General features: G+C 38.3%; 2 protein-coding genes across 5 annotated transcripts in view; one reads left to right on the top strand and one right to left on the bottom strand.

The window, feature by feature from the left end:
• LOC309635344 (uncharacterized protein) overlaps positions 1 to 25,127 on the top strand; it is a 334,869-nt gene extending 309,742 nt beyond the window's left edge. For all 3 annotated transcript variants that reach the window (XR_014248773.1, XR_014248774.1, XR_014248775.1), the window contains one exon: positions 2,564 to 25,127. The gene's annotated coding sequence lies outside the window, so the exon portion shown is untranslated. The remainder of the gene's footprint in view (positions 1 to 2,563) is intronic.
• Positions 24,928 to 26,927, bottom strand: part of MOXD1 (monooxygenase DBH like 1) — an 86,103-nt gene continuing 84,103 nt past the window's right edge. For both annotated transcript variants that reach the window (XM_082406367.1, XM_082406368.1), the window contains 2 exons: positions 26,711 to 26,879; positions 24,928 to 26,226 (listed from right to left, as the gene is read on the bottom strand). In XM_082406367.1, the coding sequence (XP_082262493.1) occupies positions 26,083 to 26,226; positions 26,711 to 26,879 (313 nt within the window). In that variant the 3' untranslated portion in view covers positions 24,928 to 26,082. The remainder of the gene's footprint in view (positions 26,227 to 26,710; positions 26,880 to 26,927) is intronic.

The following is a 26,927-nucleotide window of genomic DNA, read 5'->3' as shown; positions in this document are numbered from 1 at the left end:
CCTGCTTCTTCTTAGAATTGAAAAACAATTGGCTCTCTTCAGTTCAGCCTCTCTAAAGAACAAAGGCAACAGCAGAATTTGTTGTAACTAACTTGACCAACGATAAACTATTAAACGACTTCAATACCTTCAAACCACTTATGTTCCCTACTGTTAGCTGACTTACCTTATTGTCACTGATTCTGAGAGTCAAGACTGGTCTTGATAGTCTACAACATATTAGCCCAAGAGACTCCACTGCCTTTTTAGTTTATCTGTTTAAGAAAATTGGGAGCTTGGCAGTATAATCATATCTGACTAGCACGTGATGATCAGGCAGGGTACGCAGTAATTGCATTTATGTCTTATTGTAGGGATGTGATATAATGATATATTATAGAGATGTGATATAACGTGGTATGTGATACAATGAGTTACAAATAAACAAGAACAGGTGATACCAGTATAAAAATACCTAGAAAAGTGTGAGGTCGGGCGTCAAGTATAATTCACAGGAATGAAAATGATTAAAAATGAAAACTGACTGTGGTGATTTCTACTTTCTAGGGGGTAGAGTAGTTGTTTGGATAATTAATAGTTAAAAAATAAATTTCTATTCTGGTCCCTTCCACGTACAGAAGTTGTTGCAGGGGCATGGGGTGTGGAGGGTGATGTTTTAAAGGCTCTGCTATATGATGAGGTCGTTAGGTGGATCTTTGTTGATTGCTGTGTATCAATGAGTCCTTTGGAGATAAGAGGAGGCTCAGAGGTGAGTGGATCATGGAGGGTTAACTTGAAAGACACTATAAGGTGTTGGGCCAAAAAATAAAGGAGTAGAGTGAGGGAGGGGAGGCCTTAAGAAAGGGATGGATCTGAGTACCATGACTAGAGTAGTAAAGGCAACCAGAAGACTTAAGAACAGAGATGGGCAATAATTAATTTTGAGTTATATGCATTCCACAGCTGTAAAAAAGTCACTGTGTCGTACATAAACTTGGGTACAATCTGAAATAAACACAGCGCCACCAGTCTGGTGAACGCAATCATTTTCAAGCATTAGCTCAAATGTCATCCTCTCTTTGTGACTTCGCCTGACCCACCCATCTCCTGGGAAATCCACCAGAGAAAATTAACCGTTTCTCTTTTTTTAATCAATGTTCATTGAAATATAGTTCATTTACAATGTTGTGTTTAGTTTCAGGTGTACAGCAAAGTGATTCAGTTATATATATTCTTTCTTAGATTCTTTTCCAGTATAGGTTATTACAAGATATTGAGTATAGTTCCTTGTGCTATACAGTAGGTCCTTGTTGCTTATCTGTTTTATATATAGCAGTGTTTATATTTTAGTCCCAAACTCCTAATTTATCCCTCCCCCACCCCCTTTCCCCTTTGGTAACCACAAGTTTGTTTTCTATGTTTGTGAGTCTATTTCTGTTCTGTTCTTTTGTATCATTTTTTAGATTCCACATATAAGAGATATCATATGATATTTGTCTTTCTCTGGCTGACTTACTTCACTTAGTATGATAAATCTCTAAGTCCATCCATGTTGCTGCAAATGGCATTATTTCTTTCCTTTTTATGGCTGAGTAATATTCCATTGTATATATGTGCCACATCTTCTTTATCCATTCCTCTGTTGCTGGACACTTAGGTTGCTTCCATGTCCTGGCTACTGTAAATAGTGCTGCTGTGAACATTGGAGTGCATGTATCTTTTTGAATTAGAGTTTTCTCTGAAAAGTAACCTTTTCTTGCTCTGTGTTCTCATAGTACCTCATCCATAACTTCTAGAACTTACCTACCTGAATTATATGGTATTGCTTTGAAAATCTGTCTCATCCATAATACCATGAACTATTTTAAGTCAGGGGCCTTTTCTAGTCATCTGTGTAGCCCTGAAATCCTAGCACTATGCCTGGCTGGCACATAATAACCATTCAACACATCGTGGCAATCTTCTACAAGTGAACTTTTCAAAAAGAAAGAAAAGGTAAAAATAAAAATCTTCAAAAACCACTTATTGATCAGATAGAGAGATAACTTAGCTTAAATAGAGAGAGAGAGAGAGAGAGACCAAAATTGTATTGTATTGTATTGGTACTTTAATTGTATTAAAGTACCAGTTAGTGTGGACCTCTAATGTTTGGCAGGTCATTGTCTAGGACACATGTCACTTTGTACATGAGTCCCTTGTAGTATTTAGAAGGTTGTATTGCTACTAATTGTTTTCAAATCTTTCACTAGACTGTAAACCCTGTTGATGCCAAGACTGTTTTATATACCTGTATACATCCCCAGCAGCACAGTACCTGACATATATAATAAGGGTCTAGAAAAGTTTGAGAAAGGAAGAAGGAAAGGGAAGAAAGAAAAGGGAAAAGTTTAAAAGGGTGGAAAAAAAAAAAAAGACAAAGGGTAAACCCTTAAAACTGTAGTATAAAAATATTACAAAAGAATTTTTTGCCAGGTTGGGGGTGTCTAGGCCAAATAAGGCTCTCAGACATGTAAGAGTTTCCAAGTTGACAGTGACTGAGCCAAAAGAAAATCTGATTCTTTCCCGTCTCCTCTTTGTTCCTCAGGTGCCACATGTGTATCTGACTAACGTCAAAACAGAAAGCTGGACTCTGTGTACAAAAATGTGCTGGCGAGCCATCCAGTGACCTTTAAGAATCAATCATTGCAAACGGGCATCGGGGCAAGAGGAAATGATCTTCAGCTGGGCCATTTCTCTTCTGCACACGCTGGCTGGCGAAGAGGCAAGCATACAGTTACAAGGAGCACAATTTTTGTTTTCAAACTGCCTGCCCAAACCTTCCAGTATTTTCCATAGCTTTACTGCAAAAAATAACACAAGTCTAACAGGATGTGAAAACTCCCTCCATGTCTTGAGACAATTCCCCTCCCCGCAGCTCAGCCTAGTGGCCTCTTCTTACTCAGCCAGTGTGATCTGCGTCAATTGTTTTAGCAGCCAGATACCGAGAACAAATATTGGCCTTTCTCCTTCCTGTGTCCCTGAGTTCTCCCCTTATACACGTGCACCTGGCAATTCCACAAAGTCAGGAGGTATTGCCTAGCTCGTATTTGCTAGCTCAGTGTGGATAAACACAGTTCATCAGTAGCTACCAGCCCTCCTTCCTTCCTCAACCCTCTTCATTCTTTCCCAGTGTAGGGTCCAGCTGTCTACCTGGACCTCTTTTTAAAATACCCTGTAGAGTGGGATGGTAGACTCATACCTTTCCAAATCTCTAAAAACAGATAGAAAATATTGTTTGTAGGATAATATTACTCCTTTGACATTTGTTAAAGTTCTGGCTCACAAGCTTATACATTGTTTGCCATTGAATAGTTAATGGGAATCGTCAGTTCCTGTTATTCTTCTAATGAAGACACAAGTGCGTGCAGGAAATGTGTTTTGTTTATTTCTTTGTTTCTCTGTTGTTTGCTTTTGGAACAGAAGGAGGAGGTGAGGAAAGGAAGTTGCTTTGTTTTTTAGAATACATTCTTTTAAGGTTAAAAAAAAATCTGGTACATCAGCTTTCAAAAATCATACTGTATCAGTCAGAACTTTGGATATAGGTCATTTTTTCCTAAAAGATAAATTTCTAGTTTAAGGAGGTCAATCAGAAATGAAGGTAAGCTGCTTCTGCTACTGCTAACATTTAAGAAGCAATGTTATATTAGAATAATTCGACTTTGGATATAAGATTTTGTCAACAGCTGATGATAAGTACCTGCCTGGCTGAAGAAGTTTACATGATGCTCAGAAGTGAATCTAATATTGTAGACACAATACTGTTGATTAAAAATATCTTTCCATTTTGAACAAATCTGTAAACTATAGTACCTGTAATAGTCACTGTATACCTGGCTGTGAATAAAATGTGAAGATGTAAATGCTTGTGAAAAAAATTCATATTATATCCCCTGCTAAAAACTTTATTAACTTTGTCTTTTCTTTTTCAGATATCATAAGGGAATACATTTCAAAATCTCTTCATCTTTGTCCTCCGCTGTTCTTATTTCTTCTTAGAAATTTTCTGTGAATGTGTCTTTTGAGCTTTAAGAATGCATTCCTATGAGCTCAAAGCCTACCTAACCAGAGGGAGAGGCTTCTTTTCAACAAGCTGGTATAGAACTAGGTTTGTCATACAATACATTTGACATCTCTCCACTGGTAGGAGACATCATTAATTAAGGAAGCTACTTTCTCCTGCAGAGTACAGATGAGACTCAACCCTGCCAAATACAGAGCTCAGACAGCTAAGGAAACCTAGCTCTTGGACTGGTTTTAGAGCTGAAGGAGGTCAATTCGATTCTCTAAATTCCTTCTCAATGCCTTATACAAGCATATTTTGTTTTATTCCACTTCACAGATACTGCATTTTTTGCAAATTGAAGGTTTGTGGCAACGCTGCAAAGCTATTCGGCACCATTTTCCCAACAGCATTATTTATTTATTTATTTATTTCCATTGAGATGAGACAAGCTCTTTGTTATGACTCATGTGTATGTACAAGATCATATATTTATATTTCCACACTGTGAGCAGATCTGAATACTTCAGAAAATCAAAGAGGGAATAATAAACCCAAGATTAAAGTATTGAAATGTAATAAAATTAATCTTTTCACAGTTTGTACACGCACAGAAGATTTTGAATACTTAAAGTCTAAGTACATTAAGCTAAGCAGGATGGGTTTCCATATCAATTTATATTTTTGAACGTTGATGTTGAATTCAGTGGCGCTGTATTACTGAAATACAATATCATATATCCCACATAAAAGAGATTGAGAATCACATGGCAGTATATGCTTGTGATCTTTATGACCCGCATTACATGATGTTGCTAGATGGAAAATGCCATATGTCTATAGTCTCATTTATTTTCTTTTTTTAAAATTTATTTATTTATTTTTAACATCTTTATTGGAGTATGATTGCTTTACAACGGTGTGTTAGTTTCTGCTTTATAACGAAGTGAATCAGCTATACATATACATATATCCCCATATCTCCTCCCTCTTGCCTCTCCCTCCCATCCTCCTTATCCCACTCCTCTAGATGGACACAAAGCACGGAGCTGATCTCCCTTTGCTATGCGGCTGCTTCCCACTAGCTATCTATTTTACATTTGGTAGTGTATATATGTCCATGCCACTCTCTCACTTCGTCCCAGCTTACCCTTCCCACTCCCCATGACCTCAAGTCCATTCTCTATGTCTGTGTCTTTATTCCTGTCCTGTGCCTAGGTTCTTCAGAACCATTTTTTTTTCTAGATTCCATATATACGTGTTACCATACGGTATTTGTTTTTCTCTTTCTGACTTACTTCATTCTGTATGACACACTCTAGGTCCATCCACCTCACTACAAATAATTCAACTTCATTTCTTTTTATGGTTGAGTAATATTCCATTGTATATATGTGCCACATCTTCTTTATCCATTCATCTGTCGATGGACACTTAGGTGGCTTCCATGTCCTGGCTTTTGTAAATAGAGCTGCAATGAACATTATGGTACATGACTCTTTTTGAATTATGGTTTTCTCAGGGTATATGCCCAGTAGTGGGATTGCTAGGTCATACAGTAGTTCTATTTTTAGTTTTTTAAGGAACCTCCATACTGTTCTCCATAGTGACTGTATCAATTTACATTCCCACCAACAGTGCAAGAGTGTTCCCTTTTCTCCACACCCTCTCCAGCAGTTATTGTTTCTAGATTTTTTGATGATGGCCATTCTGCCTGGTGTGAGGTGATACCTCATTGTAGCTTTGATTTGCATTTCTCTAATGATTAGTGATGTTGAGCATCCTTTCAGGTGTTTGTTGGCAATCTGTATATCTTCTTTGGAGAAATGTCTATTTAGGTCTTCTGCCCATTTTTGGATTGGGTTGTTTGTTTTTTTGATATTGACCTGCATGAGCTGCTTGTAAATTTTGGAGATTAATTCTTTGTCAGTTGCTTCATTTACAAATATTTTCTCCCATCTTGAGGGTTGTCTTTTCGTCATGTTTATGGTTTCCTTTGCTGTGCAAAAGATTTAAGTTTCATTAGGTCCCATTTGTTTATTTTTGTTTTTATTTCCATTTCTCTAGGAGGTGGGTCAAAAAGGATCTTGCTGTGACTTATGCCATAGAGTGTTCTGCCTATGTTTTCCTCTAAGAGTTTGATGGTGTCTGGCCACACATTTAGGTCTTTAATCCATTTTGAGTTTATTTTTGTGTATGGTGTTAGGGAGTGTTCTAATTTCATTCTTTTACATGTAGCTGTCCAGTTTACCCAGCACCACTTATTGAAGAGGCTGTCTTTTCTCCATTGTATATTCTTGCCTCCTTTATCAAAAAATAAGGTGAGCATATGTGCATGGGTTTATCTTTGGGCTTTCTATCCTGTTCTATTGATCTATATTTCTGTTTTTGTGCCAGTACCATACTGTCTTGATTACTGTAGCTTTTTAGTATAGTCTGAATTCCAGGAGCCTGATTCCTCCAGCTCCATTTTTCTTTCTCAAGATTACTTTGGCTATTCAGGGTCTTTTATGTTTCCATACAAATTGTGCAATTTTTTGTTCTAGTTCTGTGAAAAATGCCATTGGTAATTTGATAGGGATTGCATTGAATCTGTAGATCACTTTGGGTAGCATAGTCATTTTCACAATGTTGCTTCTTCCAATCTCAGAACATGGCATATCTCTCCATCTGTTTGTATCATCTTTAATTTCTTTCATCAGTGTCTTATAATTTTCTGCATACAGGTCTTTTTCTCCTTAGGTAGGTTTATTCCTAGGTATTTTATTCTTTTTGTTGCAGTGGTAAATGAGAGTGTTTCTTTAATTTGTCTTTCAGATTTTTCATCGTTAGTGTATAGGAATGCAAGAGATTTCGCAACAGCATTATTTTTTAATTAAAGTATATGCATCATTTTGTTAGACATAATACTATCACACACTTAATAGACTACAGTATAGTGTCAACAGAGCTTTTATATACATTGGGAAGCCAAAAACTAGGTGCGACTCCTACTATATTTAAAATATGTAACCAACAAGGACCTACTCTATAGCTTAGTGAACTCTGCTTAATATTCTGTAATAACCTAAATGGGAAAAGAATTTTAAAAAGAATAGATACTTGTATATGTATAACTGAATCACTTTGCTGTACAACTGAAACTAACCCAACACTGTTAATCAGCTATACTCTAACATAAAATTAAAATTTTTAAATAAAATAAAAAGCAAAAAATATAAATAAACCACAAAAAATTGATGTGACTCACTTTACTGTGATATCTGCTTTATTGTGGTGATCTGGAACCAAACCCATGGTATCTCCAAGGTCTGCCTGTCATTGTGGTTTCTTATCTATCACGATCACTCTGGGCATTCTTCATGGCCAATTTGAGAAATATGGTCATATTATGATTACCTACAGCTTTTCTACAGTACTGTAATGGATAGAAAAGGGTTTCTGACCTCTCCAGTGTTACGAGTCAGAGAACTTTCCAGAATATTAATAAGGCTAGACAAGACCTTCTCCTGCAGCAGCCAGTGCCACGACAGGAGGGTCCTGCAGCTGTGGAAGGAGCACATTCCGTTCCTTTCCTTGATCAGCCAGATTAAACCAGAGCAGGGCTCCCCTCATCTCTGCAGCTGCATTCCAGCATGGACTGGAGAGGTGCCCCCGGCACACGGTGTTTCCTACTAAGAAATGTGCTAAAATTACCCAGAAGTTCCTCAAGTCCTGGCTTGGAGGATGCCACACAATCAGCATCACTCCCTTTCTTCTTCAGCACTGTTTTCCTTGCTATTTCTGGAGCAAGTTACCTTTGGCATTTTGGAGGATTTATCATTGTTGGTCTTAAACTCGGAACTCTCCAGTAATGACCAAATAGTGGAAATTTCAGTGAACACAATTTCTGACTATATGAATTCCAGGCATGAGCTGCAAGATTCTGTTTGTGTATTTTTCCTCCACAGGCCCTACCTGGCGTTTGCAGCCTGAGTCCAAGGAAACCTCATGAAATAAAAGCTCCTGATGGTCACGTGTGTTATCTATTGGGCCACCCCTTTAGTATTGTCTCTTTGGGCCAAAGGTGCCATTCTTTCCAATAAACCATCTGGGGGTGAGGGGGCCTGCTCCTCTGAGACCAAGTCAGAGGCACCACACACGACATGGCCTCACGCAGCTGAGGCAGGGAGCATGCTCCCTGTGAGAGCAGCCATGCTTGGGCCAGCCCCCAAGCCCTCCAAGTGAATGTCACCTCGTCTCCTTGTTACTGAGTCTAAGCCCTTACTGCATGACAGGCCAATCAATGGAGAGACAAGGTGTGGAGGCAAGGAATGGCAGCTTTATTCAGAAAGCCAGCAGACCTAGAAGATGGCGGACTAATGTCCTAAAGAATCATCTTGCCCGGGTTTGGATACTACTTTCTTTTATGATACAGAAAGACAGAAGTAAGGAGGTAAAGCAGAAAAAGGCCATAAGTTGCTGCAGCTATTTCCTGGTTCTGGCCAGACTCCAGAGGGCATGTGTTAAAATTCTTCTTTCCTGAAGCTCTTCACAGGTGGACCTGGTCAGGATGTTTGCCGTGAGCTAAACAAAGGCATTTTAGCTTAACATTCAGGCATGGTGGGCAGGGTTCCTGGAGATGGATCATTATGTATGTTTTAAGCTATAGGCAACCTTTCTTCAGGGATTCACTTGCAGCAAAGGCAATAGAAAACAAAGGTTGAAGTCAAAGCAACAGATCCAATATGGAGTCAGATTTGCTGTTTCCTATTATAGCCTCACAGAAGTGGTCCAGGCCAAGGGAGACAGCTGAGGGCTTCCTCTACCTATCCCAGGCTGACTCCACACCCCAACACAAACACTTGTTGGATTGCTCACCCCACCCCCTCTAGCTCTCACTTTGGCCTGACGTGACTTCCCACCCTCCGCTCCAGCCTGCTTGGTGCCCCCACCTCGCCATGACTAGCTTCTCTTCTGTGTCCCTCACAGACCTACAGTCCTGCCTTCCTGCTAACAAGATAGACCTGTGCTTCAGGGCCCTTTCTCTCCAGGTCTCTAGTGTCTCTCTGGAACCTTCAAATCAAGATTCTGCTTCCCAGAAAGCAGGAAGTTGGGACAGAGCCCAGAAGAATGGCTGCTGATGGGGTGAGGGGCCAGAGAGGAGTATGGTGCTGGGTGATGAGCACGGCCTGGAGATCATGGACTCCTTGGCTCCCAACCGTATGCAGGTCTCTTACCTGCTCTGTGGCTTGGCTTTTACATCCTAAAAACATTATCCTACTAATAGGCAAGGATGAATTAAACAATCTCTTCAAAGCCTTGAGTCCTGCCTTGGTACATGGTGCCTCTCCATATTAGTTTTTATTATTACAGGGGTACTTACCAATGCATCTCCTGAAGAAAGGAGTCTTGTGATTGGCCACACCAAAACATGTTCCAAGTTCAAATATGCCTGAGAAATGGTATGAACTGAAACTTACCCAAAGTCAAGGGAGGTTTGTAAAGTTCAGAGTCAGTTCTTCCACAGAGGAGCCTGGATAAGTTTCTTAACTGCTCTGCTTCCATAAAATGGGGCCAGTAATAGTCTCTTCCTCCTATTACTTTGTTAGCATGAAATCAGGGGCCATATATTAAACATTTAGCAAAATACTTGACAAATCATATGTGCTCAATACATGTTAACAGGGAATATTAAAATTATTACTATGACTACAATTATTTAATGATACTGAGAATTCCTCAAGTTAAAAAAAACAAAACAAAAACTTGTATATGTTGTTGAACCAAGTGTTTCCCAAACTTACTTGACCACATGGATCTTCTTTCTGGCGACCAGTAGAAAACACAGGCTAAAGAACTGAACCCTTTAGAGATGTGTGATTTTCAACAAGAACCTCTGGACCCAAAGAACCTTTCAGGCTACAGTAATATTCACTGAACTCTTCTTGGCATGGATGGTTCATGCTGCAGAAGGCGAAACGTTGAAGAGGGCACAGTAGTGGCAGAATTATGAGCTTCAGAGCCCAGATGTGAGAGCATCCCAGCAGAGTGCCAGGAGAATGAGCCTGCAACTCAGCTGGACCTGACTCTAAATCCTCAGGGAGCCATTTTTTATTCTTTCGGGGATAATAAAGGGGAATTACTTAATCTCCCTAAACTTCAGTTTTCTCATCTGCAAAATAAGAATGATAGTGCCTACTTCACAGACCTGTTATCTAGTATAATAAATGATATATAACTGAACCTCAAAAAAACTATATCTTTGTTTTCCCTGATGGCGCAGTGGTTAAGAATCCGCCTGTCAATGCAGGCGACACGGGTTCGAGCCCTGGTCCGGGAAGATCCCACATGCCACAGAGCAACTAAGCCCACGAGCCACAACTACTGAGCCCGTGTGCCCCAACTACTGAAACTTGCGTGCCTAGAGCCCGTGCTCTGCAACAAGAGAAGCCACCACAATGAGAAGCCCGTGCACCACAATGAAGAGTAGCCCCGCTCGCCACAACGAGAGAAAGCCCAGGCGCAGAAACAAAGACCCAATGCAGCCAGAAATAAATAAAATAAATAAATTTATTTAAAAAAAACAAAAACAAAAAACAACTATATCTTCTTGTTATAAAAATTGTATTATTTTTATCTTTGTTATTTGTACCCCAGGTTCTCTACAGAGCTAGTGTATGACCTTTCGCATGATATATTTTTGTTAGGGAACCATTGACCGAAACTGCCTGCCTTGGCCAGGTATGACGATAACTAGTTGCCTGAGTTGTCTCACAGCAGGAGGTCCTGAGAAGGAACATCGTGCTGCCGAAAACTAATCAGGAGATTTCGGGAGGGGCCAAAAGGAGAGAGGAGACACCAGCCCATAATACGTCCTACCAACCTCCCAGAACCCTTTGCGCTGCAATCCATCTTGTCTGAGAGAGATGCATGTGCCACTGGGAAGGACCCTAAGTCAGACCAAATATGGGCCAAGCAGGATGACTGGCCAGAGACAACCCAGAAACTAACCTCATCACCATAAAACCTGAGACTGCAAGCCACGCGGCAGAGCAGTTCTCCTGGATTCCCTTACTTTGCTGCTCTCCGCCATGGGCACCCCTTCCCAATAAAGTCTTTTGCTTTGTCAGTATGCGTGTCTCCTCAGACATTTCATTTCCAAGTGTTAGACAAGAGCCCACTCTCTCGGTCCCCCTTTCTATAACACTTTTATGTGTTGACTTTGGAGGGTTAAGTGAGAAAATGTGCGTGAAGAGGGTGACACTGGGAAAGTACGTACTATAACTCTGATCCTTCCCCCTGCCTGTACCTTCCTATGACACTGATTTTCATTTTCTGCTGGTCTCCATTGTTTCTTATATTGAGACTTTGGTGTTTTTTTTTTTTTTGACCAGACTATAGATCCTGAAAAGCAAATTGTAAATTCTCTCCCCTCACTCTACTCTTTTCTAAGTGCCTAGAATGTGCTAAGCATATAGGAAAGTGTCGTGATTCTCTGTGTGAAAGGAATAATGGAATGTCAGGCATTAAACCAGACCAGTGTGGAAGAATTTTTCAGAGTAGCATCTTTTTAGAACACTGCAAATCAAAACCAAGGAGAAAATACCTTTTCTAGTTTTGTGTTCCAAAGTGAACAGGAATCACCTCTCCTGTGGAAAAGAGCAAACATAACTCTTGGTGTACTTTATTCTTCCTGAATTAAAGTATTATTATGTTGGATATGCCTTAAGTTCAATCGCAGAGTCCCCAAGTTGAGAGAAAAAAATCTGATAAGCATTTTATTCTGCAGAATCTTATCTTCCCAGAACTAGTCTGCTAATTTCCAGGCCCTCTGCAGCTTCCAGAAAGCTGCAGCATGGTTACCCCTAGGGTAGAGTCAGTGGCCCCTGCTTTGTTCTGAAGGGTTTGTGCTAAGGTAATTACATGGAAAAGGGAAACTCTTCTATCTGAATGTCTTGTGATCTCAAGTTTCTGTGTTCTATAACTATTCAAAAGGCAAGAATGGGCCTTGTTCATTTTATGTGTCAACGTGACTGGGCTGAGGGATATCCAGATAGCTGGTAAAACGTTTTGTATTTCTGGGAGTGTCCGTGAGGGTGTGTAGGGAGGAGATTAGCGTTTGAATCGGTGAACTGAGTAAAGCAAGTTTCTTTCACCAATGCTTCAGGTCATCCAATCCACTGAGGGCCTGAATAGAGCAAAAAGGCAAAGAAGGGGTGAATTTGACCTCTCTCTATGTCTCTGTCTCTCTTTCTCTCTATGTCTGTCTCTCTCTGTTCCTCTCTCTCTCTCTCTCTCTCTCTATCTCTACGTCTCTCTCAGCTAAGACCTCCATTTTCTTCTGCCCTTGGGCCATCGATGTTCCTGGTTCTTGGGCCTTGGATTCAGATAGGGACTTACACCATCAACCTCCAACTCTCAGGCCTTCAGACTCAGACTGAATTACACCAGCAGCTTTCCGGCTTCTCCAGCCTGCAGACAGTCCTCTCCACTCCCATAACCCTGTGAGCCAATTCCTATAATAAATTTCCTCTTATAAATATCTATATATATCCTATTCGTTCGGTTACTCTGGAGAACCTTGAATTATACAGGCCTCATAGGATGGCCATATTGTGCAAACATTTTTATATTAAAATTTTATTTACACTCTATTTTGGAAGTTTAAAAAATAGAAAAATCAGCCATAAAAGTATACTTTTTGGGGGGAGAAACTAAATTAATATATAGCTTATTTTTAAACAAATCTATGACCTAAACATTCATTTTTTAAAAAGTAAAACATAGTGGGTAGTTATTTGCTTCATTGGTCAGTGAACTCCTTAAAAAGTAAGGACTTTATCTTTTCTCTTTATACAACTTGTATGCAGTACAATACTGACACGTAGCAGGCACTAAGTACATATTTAACACAACAAGCTCCTTTCAAGTGCATTTAAAACATAAAAGTTAATTTACACAGCTTTCATTGCCTAACCCATCTATTTCATGAGAAAGATGATATCTGAATTCTAGCAGACAGGTAATATAATGTGAAGCTTTCTATTTATTCATTAAACAAAATTCAATGAAACCAGTATGTTTTTATCATGCCAGACCCCTGCTAAACATTCAGGTCCTTGAGATAGAAATTTTTAATTTAGTAGCATTTCTCACCAATAAACATTGACAATAAATTTGGGGAAGTTTTATTGTTTGTTTCTATTTGAAGTAGCTAGAAACACTTAGCCATGTCACTATTTTTAATGAACACCAGACCAGAGAAGACAAGGGAAGGAAACATTGAGTTCAAAACCAATACTTTGTAACAAATGTTTTTTAACAGGCTGTATTAAGATGAACTTTCTTGTTCTTCTTACGTAATGCTAATAGGAAATGTGAAATTCTATTAGGATTGCATTCAAGGTATCTATGCATTTCCTCAAATGCCCACCCGCCCTTTTGGCAATATTTAAATCCTTAAATTCTTACGTTGGGAGTCCGTCCAGAGAAATTTATCACTCTCTTTGCAAAGTGACATATCTACCACAAGAGGGCAGTGTCCTTCTAATTCAATCTAAAAGAAGCTAAAACTCGAAACAGCACTCTGTCCTAGCTTACCGGAGAAGGTTTCAGCTGTTGCAAAAGAAACACTTGCATGTGTCTATTGTATTTGAATGGAGATAAAAGAGAGAAGTCATTATTAGCTCAATAGTTCCAAAGGCAAGAAAACAAGTGGAATGAGAACTGTTGGTTTGTCAGCACTTCCGGTCATTTTTATTCATGCTACAAGAGGGCACCTCTTCCTCCATCACAGCTGCGCTGCCAGCCCTGAGCCAGTTTCTTTTTCAAAACTTTGGGTTGGCAATCAGCACTGTCATTTTGAAAAAAGAATATTTCTTGTAAGTAGAAGCTTAATTAAGAAACTTAAGAATTTTTTTTCATCTACTTATGAAAATTTGCTATTTTTCAAGGATGGGTTTCTGTCAAAGATGATCAAATGTTAGAACAATGAAATGAAGAGATATTTTCACTCTACTTGAAGGATTTTCTCCAGCCCCTGAGCGCAGCCTCATTTAATACAGGTAATGCTGGGTTTCACATGGTCCTTAGCTTGCAGTACAAGGTTAAAACTCTCTCACCAAAACCAACAGAAATACTTTGTTTAAACAATAGCAATTCATCCATGAAAAAGATAAATTATTTTTTGAGGAAAATGATTTCATTATTTAGTGTTACAATTAGGTTTTCAATTCTTTTGAGTTTAGCTGGATAATTTTCTAGCTGGAATGTCTGCCCTCATTGTGCCTTTTGACTTGCAGGGTCCATTATTAAAGTCCTCAAGCCTGAGGCACTTCTGGGCTCTACAGCAGCACCTGTGACTATGGTTTCTCTTTGTCGCATTAGGGTGCTGTCTGCTCTTTAGGAAGAGGAATAAAGAGAGCAGCATGGGTGCAAATGGTTTAAGTAAGAAGTATAGACTGATATGATATAACAGTAAGAATACTGATGAGCATTTTTAAGTCACTGCATTGCTTTAATGAACCAACTGTGAATGTTCTAGGCCCATCCCTGAGATTATGCTTCAGTAGGTAAGACATGGCGACTGGGACTAGGGATCTTTATTTTTACAAAATTCCGCAGGTGATTCTGACACACATCCAGGTTTTGGAATCACTGACAAGGAAACTATGGCAAAAAGATCAAATGAGAGATAATAAGGACTTGAGTTAAACTCATAACAGTGAGAATGGCAGAAAGCATTCAAGGGTCTACAAGACATAGGGACAGACAGACTGTGAGGACTGAAGAAATGGGTGAAATTGATGATGAGTTCAAATTCCAGTTTAGGTGAATGAGAGGACTGTGTGACCAATTCACAAAAAAGGAAATAGATAAGAATATAGACGTTTTGCAGCAAGAGGAGTTCTATTTGGGATATAATAAATTTGAGATTTGAAATTAAAAGTATATAACTATATATACCATAATATATATTATATATAATTATCATATATATAATATGTAGATATTATATATAATTATAATTGTATAATATAATTGTGTATATATATTTCTGTTGCTATGTCTAGTCCAATATGTTTGAGGCCAGGAATTATCATAATACAAACACTCGTGAACACCAGGGAAGACAGAACCCTATAGAGCAGGAAGGTGCTAAATCACATAAATACATTTTGTAAGGTCTGCTCAACACTTTTTTAATTTAAAAAAAAAAAAATCAAAACCTTTAGTTGAGTTTTGTGTTCTCCGATTTGGACACAGACCTCTTCATTCCAAATTTTCTTACGATCATCAAGTATAATGCTTATTTATATTACCTACTTTGTCACCATAGTTATGGCATTTGCCTCCTCAATTCAAGGTCTGTGTAGGGTTTAAGAAAAGATAAACGTCCAGGAAAGAACAAAGAGAGAATTGTAATGCACAGCCAAGGGGGGGAAATATGAAGAAGACAGAAGGAGATCATTGTGTTAAATGCAGCAGAGACATTAGATGAGATTGATCTCAGAAGCAACCTGACATTTTTCATCTGATAATTTATGATAGAATGCATTTATTCAACAAATGTTTATGGAGCATTTTCTCTGTACCTGGTAGTATGTTAGGAACAAGTGAGACAACAAAGTTATAATTCTTGTCTTCATGGAATTCATAGGCCAGAGGACATAGAAAAATATATAAGGAACAATAAATCCCCCAATGATGACATCTTATATAATCATGGTATATTGTCAAAAGTGGTAAATCAATATTGTTACAATACAATTAACTCAACTATGGACAATGTTTATATTTCACCAGTATTTGCATGTACTTTTTTTTTTTAAGGAGAGGGGTGCATAGTTCTATGAAATCTTATTACCAGTACGTATTTGTGTAACTATCACAATTAAGGGACAGAACTATTCCATCACCACAAAGAAGCTTCCTCATTTTACCCCTTTACAGTCAAATCCTACACCCAGCCCTAATTTCCGGCAACCACTGGTCTGTCCTCCATCACTATAATTGTGTCATTTTGATAATATTATATAAATGGAATCATACATTATGTAATCTTTTGAGATTTTCTTTTTCACTTGGCATATGACATTGAGAAGTATCCAAGTCCTTGTATCAATAGTTCATTCCTTTTTACTGCTGAGTGGTAATTCATAAGCTGCATGTACCCAGTTTATTTTTCCATTCGCCCATTTAAGAACATTTGGTTTGTTTCCAGTTTTTAGCTATTATAAATAAAGCTGCTACAAACATTCATGTAGGGCTTTATGTGAACATGAGGTTTCCGTTCTCTAGTGTAAACACCCAGGAATGTGATGGCTAAATGAATGAGTTGTAGGCTAAATGAATGCTTTTCTTTATAAGAAACTGCAACCTTTGATCAAAGTGGCTGTACCACTTTACATTCCCACCAGTAATGTGTAAGTTTATATATTTTTGTTTCAGGTCCTCATCAGCATTTTTTTCTGTGTTTTTGATTTTAGCCATTCTAATATATGCACAGTGGTATTTGTGTGATGGTTGTTCATGGTACTGCTTTCCCTGGAGGCTGTCAATTCTACAAAATCAGGAAATTTGTCTTGTTGATGACCCAGCCAAGTTTGGTGCTCAGTAAATGTGTGCTGTCTAGCTGAGAGTTTGCAAGAGAGAATGAAGACAGGAGGGGAGAAATGGAAGGTGGAAGGGAGGGTGGGGAGAGAACACGGAAGAAAGGAAGAAGAAAGATGAGAAATCTGTGGGACCACAGTGTCTGCTCAAACCCCAGACTATTGTTCCGTCTGCAAGAGCAGACTGCTGGACCCTCCAGGATTGAGAATATTTCTGTAGCTGCCTGGGCATCTGTCCCCACAGTGGCACCCATGTCCTTTAAAACCAAATGGGGAGTTCAACGACGTGTTATTCCTTCTACTCTTTGGGAAGGTCACACCTACCACAAAAAGGGGAGAAGGAACACCTGTTATCCTTTGGCATTTCACCCCATAACCTTTTTCTTGATTAATTAAGGTCATTTCTACTCACAGAAGATTGAAAGAAAATGTAGCTGTTGTATATGGGGACCCATTTTAAACTTTGCATTAGACTTTTCCTCATGTTAAACCACAGGCTCCTATTTTACACTGAAGTAAATATCTTGCTGCTTTTATGGATGACAGGAGAGAATGCATTAAATGCAAATTACCTTGACAAATCCTGGTTGTGTGGCTTAGGCACACATATAGTGCTAACTACAGAAATTGAAGAGAAGGTTGTCTTCGACTCTGTTTAGTGTCCATTACTTTTTTTGCGGGTAGTCTTGTTCATTCTTTCATCTGAATACTCGACCCATTTCATCTCCTCCAGCCTTCTTACCTCCACCACATTCCATTAAATTCCTTCTTCCTTAGGAAGGAATAATACTTAATGTATTAGCTTTCCAGTGACCAAATAACAATGTTCTGGTTTTGAAATTTTAGGCAGCAGCCAGCTAGGCAGAGTTTTTCTATTCACCCTCTAAGTATCTGAATTCATAAAGCTAGATCACATGATGATTATCCTTTTGCCTATTTACAAAGCAAGCCCTGCGTACCAGACATGGCCTTAGCTAGTCTCATAGTTCTGGTTACTGTGTTTTTCTACCAACAGTAAGATATCCCATAAAAGAACTTTATATGAAAAAGTTTGATTTACTTAGTCTGACATTACGTGCTTTATGTCACTTTTGGTACAAAACGAATTCAAAAATTTTTAAGTTTTAAATACTAAACATATTTAGCCTACTGGAAGGCTACTAGCAACCTACTTTTAAAAAACTTTAAAAGCATAATTGGAGATACTCTAAAACTACATATTTCAGAATTCTTTAACTAATACTTATAATGAAATTACTATAGGCAGTTCACTGTGCTAAACTGTATAGGGGTTACAAAGGAAAATGATGAAAAATTTTCAGTTAAATCACATTAGACAGTCTAATGGACATGAATTTTAAAACGACGATTTAAAGAGGATTTTAGAAAATTTAATATCTTATTCTAGCTTCTTCACTGTACTTGGGTCAACTTTAAATCAATCTTATGTTCATTGTAATGAAGTAAGGCAAAGATTTAACGTCAAGTCATCACATCAGAATAAGTACTAAAAGCTGCTATGACCCAGCGACTAAGCATTGTGTAACAGTCCCAAGCAAAAGTGTTTTTCTGTAGATGTGGAATATGAGCCACAGAACACAGCCCAAGCTCTCCTCCTCTGAGAGCTCTCTGCCCGCTCATCCTACCTTTCTTACTCTTTTAAGCAGGTGCTCACAAGTATAATTTATAAATTAAAGCTGCATGGATCCAAATCACATGAAAAATGATATTCTTGTTAGAGATGCAGGCATATATTACTTAAAGGAAGCCCTTTTAACTGTTAAATAAACTCACCTGTAGATAATACAGAAAATATGTTAACAGTCCGAAAAATATCACTCACATGGAGGGTAAATGCAACACTTAACTTTAAGCAATATACAGGTCAAACATTACGATAAGTAAAGCTGTAAACTCTATGTAAAAAAAAAACTATGCCCCATGGCTATCAGAATTGATGCTGTATTAGCTATGCAAAGAAAAATTAAAAATAAAAGATTCGTTTCACGCTGTACCTACAATCTGTTTTTCTCCTGAGATTTGAACTTGAGCTTTCTTGTTCACCAGTGTATTTCAAGTCTGTAGCAGCATGTCTGGCTGAAGGGTAAATGATGGATGAAAAGTTAAAATTGTTTAAAGGCTGCACACGGACTTCCTGCAGAGCCCATATGTACAACCACATCTCAATTATGCAGGACTGCAGGAAATCTTTGTTAATTGTAAAAATGGAAGATTTTAATAAAGAAAAAAAGAAAATTTCTCCAGCTCATGAGCCATCGCTAAAAGTGACAGAAAAAAACGGGCAACCCCAGGAGTAGGCCTAGTTACCATATTTGCTCATTTCTCCAAGTGCACTGCCCATATACGGCTCCTGGCTAGGGGAATGAAAGTGTCATAGTTTACTCCAAATCCTGTGCTTTTATAATTTGGAGACTATGGAGTTGTAAAGAACAGAGTACTTCATACGAGCACTAAATGGTCTGTGAAAAGTAACACTATCCTTGCAAATCCAGTGTGCCATCTGAGCGATAGGGTTTATGACTCTAGAAAGATTAACTTCAAGCACTGAAGACTCAGCCTCATCTGCCCTGGGAAACCCTTTACAGGGAGCCAGTGATGTAGATGGCAGAGAGTTCCGGGGCAAAATTTCCTCCACTTTTCCTTGTTTACAGAGTGCATTCTCGCTACTGCTCACAATCCCACTTAAGGGCATCAAGCTATTATTATTATTATTATTTTAATTTATTTATTTATTTATTTTTGGCTGTGTTGGGTCTTCGTTTCTGTGCGAGGGCTTTCTCTAGTTGCGGCGAGCGGGGGCCACTCTTCATCGCGGTGCGCGGGCCTCTCACTGTCGCGGCCTCTCTTGTTGCGGAGCACAGGCTACAGACGCGCAGGCTCAGTAGTTGTGGCTCACGGGCCCAGTTGTTCCGCGGCATGTGGGATCTTCCCAGACCAGGGCTCGAACCCGTGTCCCCTGCATTGGCAGGCAGAGTCTCAACCACTGTGCCACCAGGGAAGCCCCATCAAGCTATTATTAAAGAAGTGTACGTATATATATATATTTTTTTTTTTGATAGAGAACTAATGGACTTAATAATAGAGATTGGGAAGAAATGATTAAGATGGTTAGATCAGAATTGAAACTGAGAATTAAATTTAAAAAACGAAAACAGTGAGAGATAAGAGAACAGAAAGTTAAAGATCTAAATAATCCCAAAATCGAAGGTGAAGTATAAAACACAAGCTACAGTAAAATGACAATTTGGAAATTTTAGAAAGAGGCTTAGAATCATCACAGTAAAAGGTTAAGAAACTTAAGATTGAACTTCGAGCTAAACTCTCAAAAAGAAAGCTTAAACTTTAGGTAACTGAATTTAGAATTAACAAGAATAAAGGTAATATGGAAGGAAGTAGGAAGAGTCCAACATGTGAAGCCTCAAGAGCAGTTGGAGGAATCCAGCATGTTTAAATCCTGCTTCATAGCTGACAGGATTGACGAGCAGATACACAAAGCGCCCTCTAGTGGCGAATAGAAACACGTTCCTTGTTTAATATGGATATCTCTCTCACCCCACTCTTATTTCCCCCATCTTTCCTTATTTTTGGTTAACAGAGTACCATTATATTTAGTAGGATTATTTAGAAGAGTCCATTTTTCCAGAAATATCTTAATAAGAGAAGACAACTTATAAAATAATTTCTCTAGGTGAGGTGAAGTTACTATAATCAAATGTGGAAGAAAAAGTCTCATGAAGCAATAAAAAATAGAGAACTTTAAAGCTATTCACATAAAAACTAATCATATAAAAGACAAGAAACATAGTTCATTTGAACTCTGAAATATCATTAGTTTCAATGAGAATAGATTACTTTCAAGAGGAAATAAAAGAGCAAAACAGTATTTTACCTCTTTGGAAACATAAAACATAACAAGTAGCCAGTCATTAAAGATTTTTATTTTTGAAGGAGTGATTGCCAAATTCACTCAGACCTAATATTTATTTGATAGTATCATTCACTCAGTAAAAGTGGTTTGGTTAAAGTCAAATTTCAGTTGATTATATCTGTAAGGTAGGAGAGAAAGTCTGCATTTGTTATCAGATACTGTGCACCTTAAATGTGAGATCTTGCAAAGGGAGGAAAAAAACTAATATTGACAACTCATTGTGCCAGGTGCTATACCTTCATTATCACATTTAATCCACAAGCAATTTTATTAGGTTAGAAATTATTATCCCTACTTTACCAATGGGAAACAGAAGCTTAGTAAGTCCAAGTAATTTGGATCTAATTTATATACGTGTAGTTTGTAAAGTGATTGAAACTTAGGTCTGCTATGATTACTGCAGTACAACATGCTGTCTGCTTAGCTTTTCTGAATACAAATACTCACTTGTAAAAGCAGTTTTAAACACTAAGTGAGAAATGTGAAAGCACTTAGCAAATTCCAAAACATTGTATAAATATATGGAATTATTTTGGTTGTCAAGATTTAATGGGCTTATTTAAAAATATTAAGGGAGAAATTGGTTCAATTCAGGATTGCATTCTACATTTGTAGATGGTTATTCCCAATTTTCATTTTTTTTTCATTACATCAATTCCACACCATTAGTCTGTGTCTATAGGTCTGAAACTTTCCAAAAATATAGTCTTATTTGTCAACACTTCTCAGATACCTTATTCATGCCATGTAATTCATTTTAGTGTATTTATTTAATTAAAAAAAAGTAAATTCCCTTTTCTTTGTTCTCCGTAAATTGTACTAACTCTAGATTAATAAAAAATAGTGTTTGTTGGCAAAAAGAACAGCAAGTAAGGAATAGACCAGTGAACACACCTGGAAGGCCCGCGTCTGTTGGGCTATGCTTTGCAGCTAGCCATGAACACGTTGCAATCTTCAGAAAAATTGTTACATAAACCTGGACATGCTCTGCGGGGAAAAGTGTGTGCCCCAAAGCTTGTTCCTTGGGGAATACTGCTCCACTACAACGTGGTAGAGTGGTCAATGAGTTCGGGAAATGTTTCATACTATATAGCTTGGACTTTCAAATGCACATTCATATATTCGAGACTCTGAAAAGTGCAAGAGTAACCCTCTTTAACTTTGTATCAATTTTCCACTGCTATTCATATTTTTCATAGAACACACCTCTCACCGGGGGGTAGGGGATGCTGCCATAAGTTTATTCAATTGACCATTTTCTTCTCATAAACTACCAGTTTGACTATGCTGGATTTGGATACAACTGTCAATCAAGATCTTGTAAGGCTAAGATGACCAAAAATAGATAAAACTATATAAACTATGTTTGTGGTCCAAATAACCTATGGAAAAGGGATGGTTCAGGATGGTGAATAAGCATTTCATAAAGCTAAATTTATTCAGTTTGAAGGACTGACATTTATTCTGAATCCTTCCATTTAAAAAAAAAATAAATAAAGATAGGAGATTTTATTTGGCTCAGCTATGAGCTTTACCGTGAGGCTATAATCTCCATTATGGCAGAGACAATATCTGTTTTTACTCACAATTATAAGCTCAACATTCTAGTAAGAGCCTGGCCCCAAGTAGGCTTTCAAAAAAATTGTTAAATAAATACTAATTATCCTGTTTAGTGACCTACTTGACAAATACATATAGTTGACAACACTATACTGGTCTGATAATTGTCTCTAAAACTCAAAACTCTTGGAATTTACTGGATTAGATGGAAGTCAATTTTGCTAAAAATATCTATTGCAGCAGAGCTTCTCTTCTGTAGTGCTATCATTAGGAGGCAGCTATCCAAACAGACATTATGTTCCCAGCCCCTTTCACATTCCATTGAAGCCACGTGACTAATTTTAATCAGCAGAGTGAAAGTGGAAGTCATTTATGTCACTCTAGTTCAGGTCTTTCTCTGGTTAGCTGGCTGAATGCATAGGACCCCCAGGCTCTAGGAATGATGGAACCGTAGGATCTTGGGTCCCTGAATCACCACAAAAAGGAAAGCCCAGGGAGATCTGCGCGGTGCTTTGTGACCACCTAGAGAAGTGGGATAGGGAGGGTGGGAGGGAGATGCAAGAGGGAGGAGATATGGGGATATATGTATATGTATAGCTGATTCACTTTGTTATAAAGCAGAAACTAACAAGCCATTGTAAAGCAATTATACTCCCATAAAGATGTTTAAAAAAAAAAAGGAAAGCCAATTAGCAAATGAACCACACACATCAAACTAGTAAATGAATATGAAATAAACTTTATTCTGTTAAGCCATTGATATTTTGGAATTTGTTTCGGAAGCTAGTGTTATCTAATATCAAATATGGATTCACATAAATATATACTTTCACAGACACATACTAGAAGCATATGAACCAAAAAGTTAGAGTTGGTAGTCTCTAGATAATAGGATTAACAGATTTGGGTTTTGTCTTTTTTTAAGTTACCATATTTTCTAAATTTTCTTCAGTGAATAGGCATTACTACACATTAGATTTATAATCAGGGGAAAAAACAGGAAATAAATGATACATATTTTTAATGATTTCCAGCTCCAAAACCTCTTCCTTTTTTGTTTTGGGATCCTTTCCAAATCCCTAGATTTTTCAAGCCCTTTGTTCTGGACTTCTAAACTGGGAATATATTCCATCCTTAGTCAGAACTGGCAAATTGCCAGTCATTCCTGCCCTCAGCCATGGGCATCTGAGGCATAATCACATTCCAACTTCTCTCTTTGCCACTATCTAGGGAAGATCACCTGCCTGGATCACTTTACTATAGGTGGATCTTTCATTATTGCATTAGTAACTTTTTATTCTGAAATAACTTCAAATTTTAAAAAGTTGCAAGAATAGTATTAAAAAACTCCTATATCTTTCACCCACAGTCCTCAATTGGTATCATTTTACCATATTGAATTATTATTCTCTCTCTGTGGACAGATGATAGATAGATGATAGATAGATAGATAGATAGATAGGATTCTTTTTTGAACCATTTGAGAATAATTTGAACAATAAGTTGAAGGCATCTGGCAGTATTCATCAAAATTCTCAAAAATATGCAATTATTAATATGTAACTCCACTTATAGTAACTTATAAGGCAATACTTATAGAAATGAGAGTTTTAATTATAAGAACGTTAATCACAGCAATGTTTATCATACTGAAAAACTGGAAATGGTCTGTATGTCCAACAATAAGAGTTCAGTTGAGCAAATTGTACAGTGCAGTTATATCCTGCTTCCAAATGTCCTCCTATTTGCTATTCATCATTGGCCTCCGTAGCTGTTAAGATAAAAGTCCAGAGCTCTTAATTCATCTGCCTCTGTTGACTGCATCACTCTAATCACTCTTACCACCCTTGACCCTGCCTGAGACTACTCCAGAGAAAATGATCACCCAAGGTACTTTCAACCTCACATGGCCTTGATGAATTTTGGTTTTATCACGGATGCCTCTCTGACCCTCCCCACATGGCAGCTCAAACCAGGGACCATTGTACATGGAGACTCTGTCCTCCCTTGAGTCTCAGGCACTCCTCCCTGATAGCCTAGGAAACAGGTACTGTGACTTGATCCAGGGCAGCAGTAAAAAGCCTGGGCTGTTCAGGAAGGTCTGTTCAACTAAAGAGCAAACTAACTTAGAATATAATCAGAATCCTACCAAATATTCAACAGATAACCTATCCCAATTTCAAAGAAAGAGTCAATGCCTCAAAATTATATATATTCATGAGAATTCCTATGAGAAGAATGCCAGCTTTATTCTTAGCAACATCAAGTAGAAAAATAGACTCCCCTGGCTCCAAAAATTTGAGTTTCCAGAAGCTGTGTATCCTTTTCTAGCCAGTATGTGCACCTTCCTTACTAAGAACAATGAAAACAAATATAGTATTACACAATTTCCAAAGGAAATCATTTTACTTTGATATCTCAGATTCAGAAATTCTGAAGTAAAAATAAACATGAAATTTCAAATAGGGAGTGTTTGGGATGATCATATTTCTTACAAAAATATTTGGAAGGAAAATCATAGAATCTGATATAACACTTATGAAATAAAAGGAATTAAAGTTAACAATAAAATATTCCTCATAAACATTACAAATATTTCATTAGATGGACAAATTCTGAGAATCAAGAAGGAAAAACTCCGAAACACAATATTTATTTAAAAGACAATACAGTTTGTGATGAAGACGTTGTTTGCTAGGGAGAAATGGCTTAAAAATGGAATGGAAAAATGCAACATTCTTAATTGATTGGACTGGCAAATCAAGCGGTATTGAACCACTTGCTTCTCTCAAGGAGTATGCAAGATACCACACAAAAATTTAATTTTATTTAGTTTATTAATATGATCCAAACAGACTTAGTTTAAGAAGTGAGCAAAAGACACAAAACAAGATTTGGCTAATCTATACTATACCAAGAGAACCAAAAAAGGTGACAAGATTTTCAGTTGGTGACAATTTTACGATGGAAAGTTAGTTTATTAACTAATATAAAAATACATCTACAATAGCAACTGTGACTCAGATTGAGCCAGTATGCAACACGTGTGACACCCACCATGGTCAGGGAGGTACTACAGGGACCTCACACCCTCCTCAGCTGGTTCACACTATCTGGCCTTTGCCCTGGAGCCCCACAAAACACCCCTCACAGCACAGAGTTTGCAGCCAATTACATTTTCTCCTCAGTCTACAATCAGTTGTGTACCATTTCTATGTTTCCCATAGCCTCTTTCTTTTTAGATAGTGACAGAGCTCAAGGAAAAAACTCACCTGGCCAGTGTTAGCAAGGAAGGGGGAAAAAAAGTACTTTGAGATGGGTTCAGGGTAGTCTGGGACTCAGACTCAGATAAATGAGGAGACTAGAATGGGCACCATCAGAAAACATTGAGGTCCATGGGTAATTCACAGAAAAGGACAGAACGAGATAACGCGGAAAGGTAGGAAGGACCACTGTTACATCTGGGAAGTCACACCAAAGAGCAATAAAGAGGAAGAAAACTGGAATGGAGAGTACTTCCTTTTACACCTTTATGATGAAAACATTAAAAAAAAAAAAAGGTATATAGAAACCAAATCAACAATTTTAAAAAGTAAAATAACAAAGAATATTTCAATAAAATGAAATACAGAAGGAGATAAAGAATTCTTTTACTTCCACTTGACTTTATCCATAGTTTTTAAGAGGTTATATTAAGTCAGGCCAGCTTTGCTCTATTTGGGGGTCGATACATGTTATCAGATGTTTCTGAGGAAAAGACGAGAACCCGACTGACATCTCTCAGGCAGCCTGGGAGGAGGGGGAGGGGAGGAAGGGAAGGTGTGAAAGGAAAGTCTCCAAGAGCTTCACCCTCACCCTTCATGCCCAAAGTGTCTTTAACCTGCACGTTAAATGTCAGGTTCGGATCTCGGAAAACCATGGTCACGGAGCCCGACAGGATTACGGGCACAAGCTCGTGGTGCTTAGTGTGCCGCCCAGACCACGAAGCACAGGAGCAGCTCGAGAGACACATTTCCATGCAGAGAAGTGGAAGAAGCTCCACACACCAAAGGCTCTGCTTTGTAGGGTCTTTCTATATCTGGAGGTAATGCTGTCATCCCTTGAATCTGCAAAGGAAAGAGCAGACATTGCCACTGAGTGTGTGATTTAAGAGCAGGACTGCGGCCAAGCTTGCTCGGCCATTGCGCTTCTGAGGGGCTTAAAGGGGCGGTGGTATGGATGCTGAAGTTGTGCACCGTCCGGGTGTCAGAACCTTAAGGATTCCCAGCGAGGGGGCGAAGAGGGCCGGACACGCCTTTGGGAAAGAAGAGATAGAAAACACGCTCTGTCTTTTTTTTGAAGGTCTCATCCCATCTTATTCCTTCTTCAGCCCAACTTTAGTTTTAGAATAGATTGCCTTCTTCGAAGGAAGTGGAATCAGGAGTTTTGGGCCAATCTAAGTAATCACTGAATAAATTCGCAGACATATCAAAAGACAGCTGGACCACTGGGTTTATGGATATCTGTCTGTTCCTTTGATTGTATCTGCTGTGGATTCAGGTAAGATGTAACATCTGGTTTCCCCGAAGACTAAAACAAAGTGGGGCTTACCGACCACTCCGCGTTGTCTGTCTTGGAACACCTCACATTCACTGGCAGGCTAAGGACAAGCTTATTGAAGGCAAGACCTTCCTTTTTAGTCCATTTAAACTTATTCATTGCATCCATGAAAGAAAGGTTTTTATATTGCTTGGGGCTTTTAATAATGAAAGGCCAGGTCCTGAATTTAAAATAAATAACCCTAATTAGTCATATTCAGAACAAAAGC

This window comes from Balaenoptera borealis, assembly GCF_965194805.1.
Source record: "Balaenoptera borealis genome assembly, chromosome: 9".
NCBI lineage: Eukaryota > Metazoa > Chordata > Mammalia > Artiodactyla > Balaenopteridae > Balaenoptera > Balaenoptera borealis.
The sequence above is the reverse complement of the archived record's forward strand: the minus strand, read 5'-3'. Positions and strand labels throughout refer to the sequence as shown.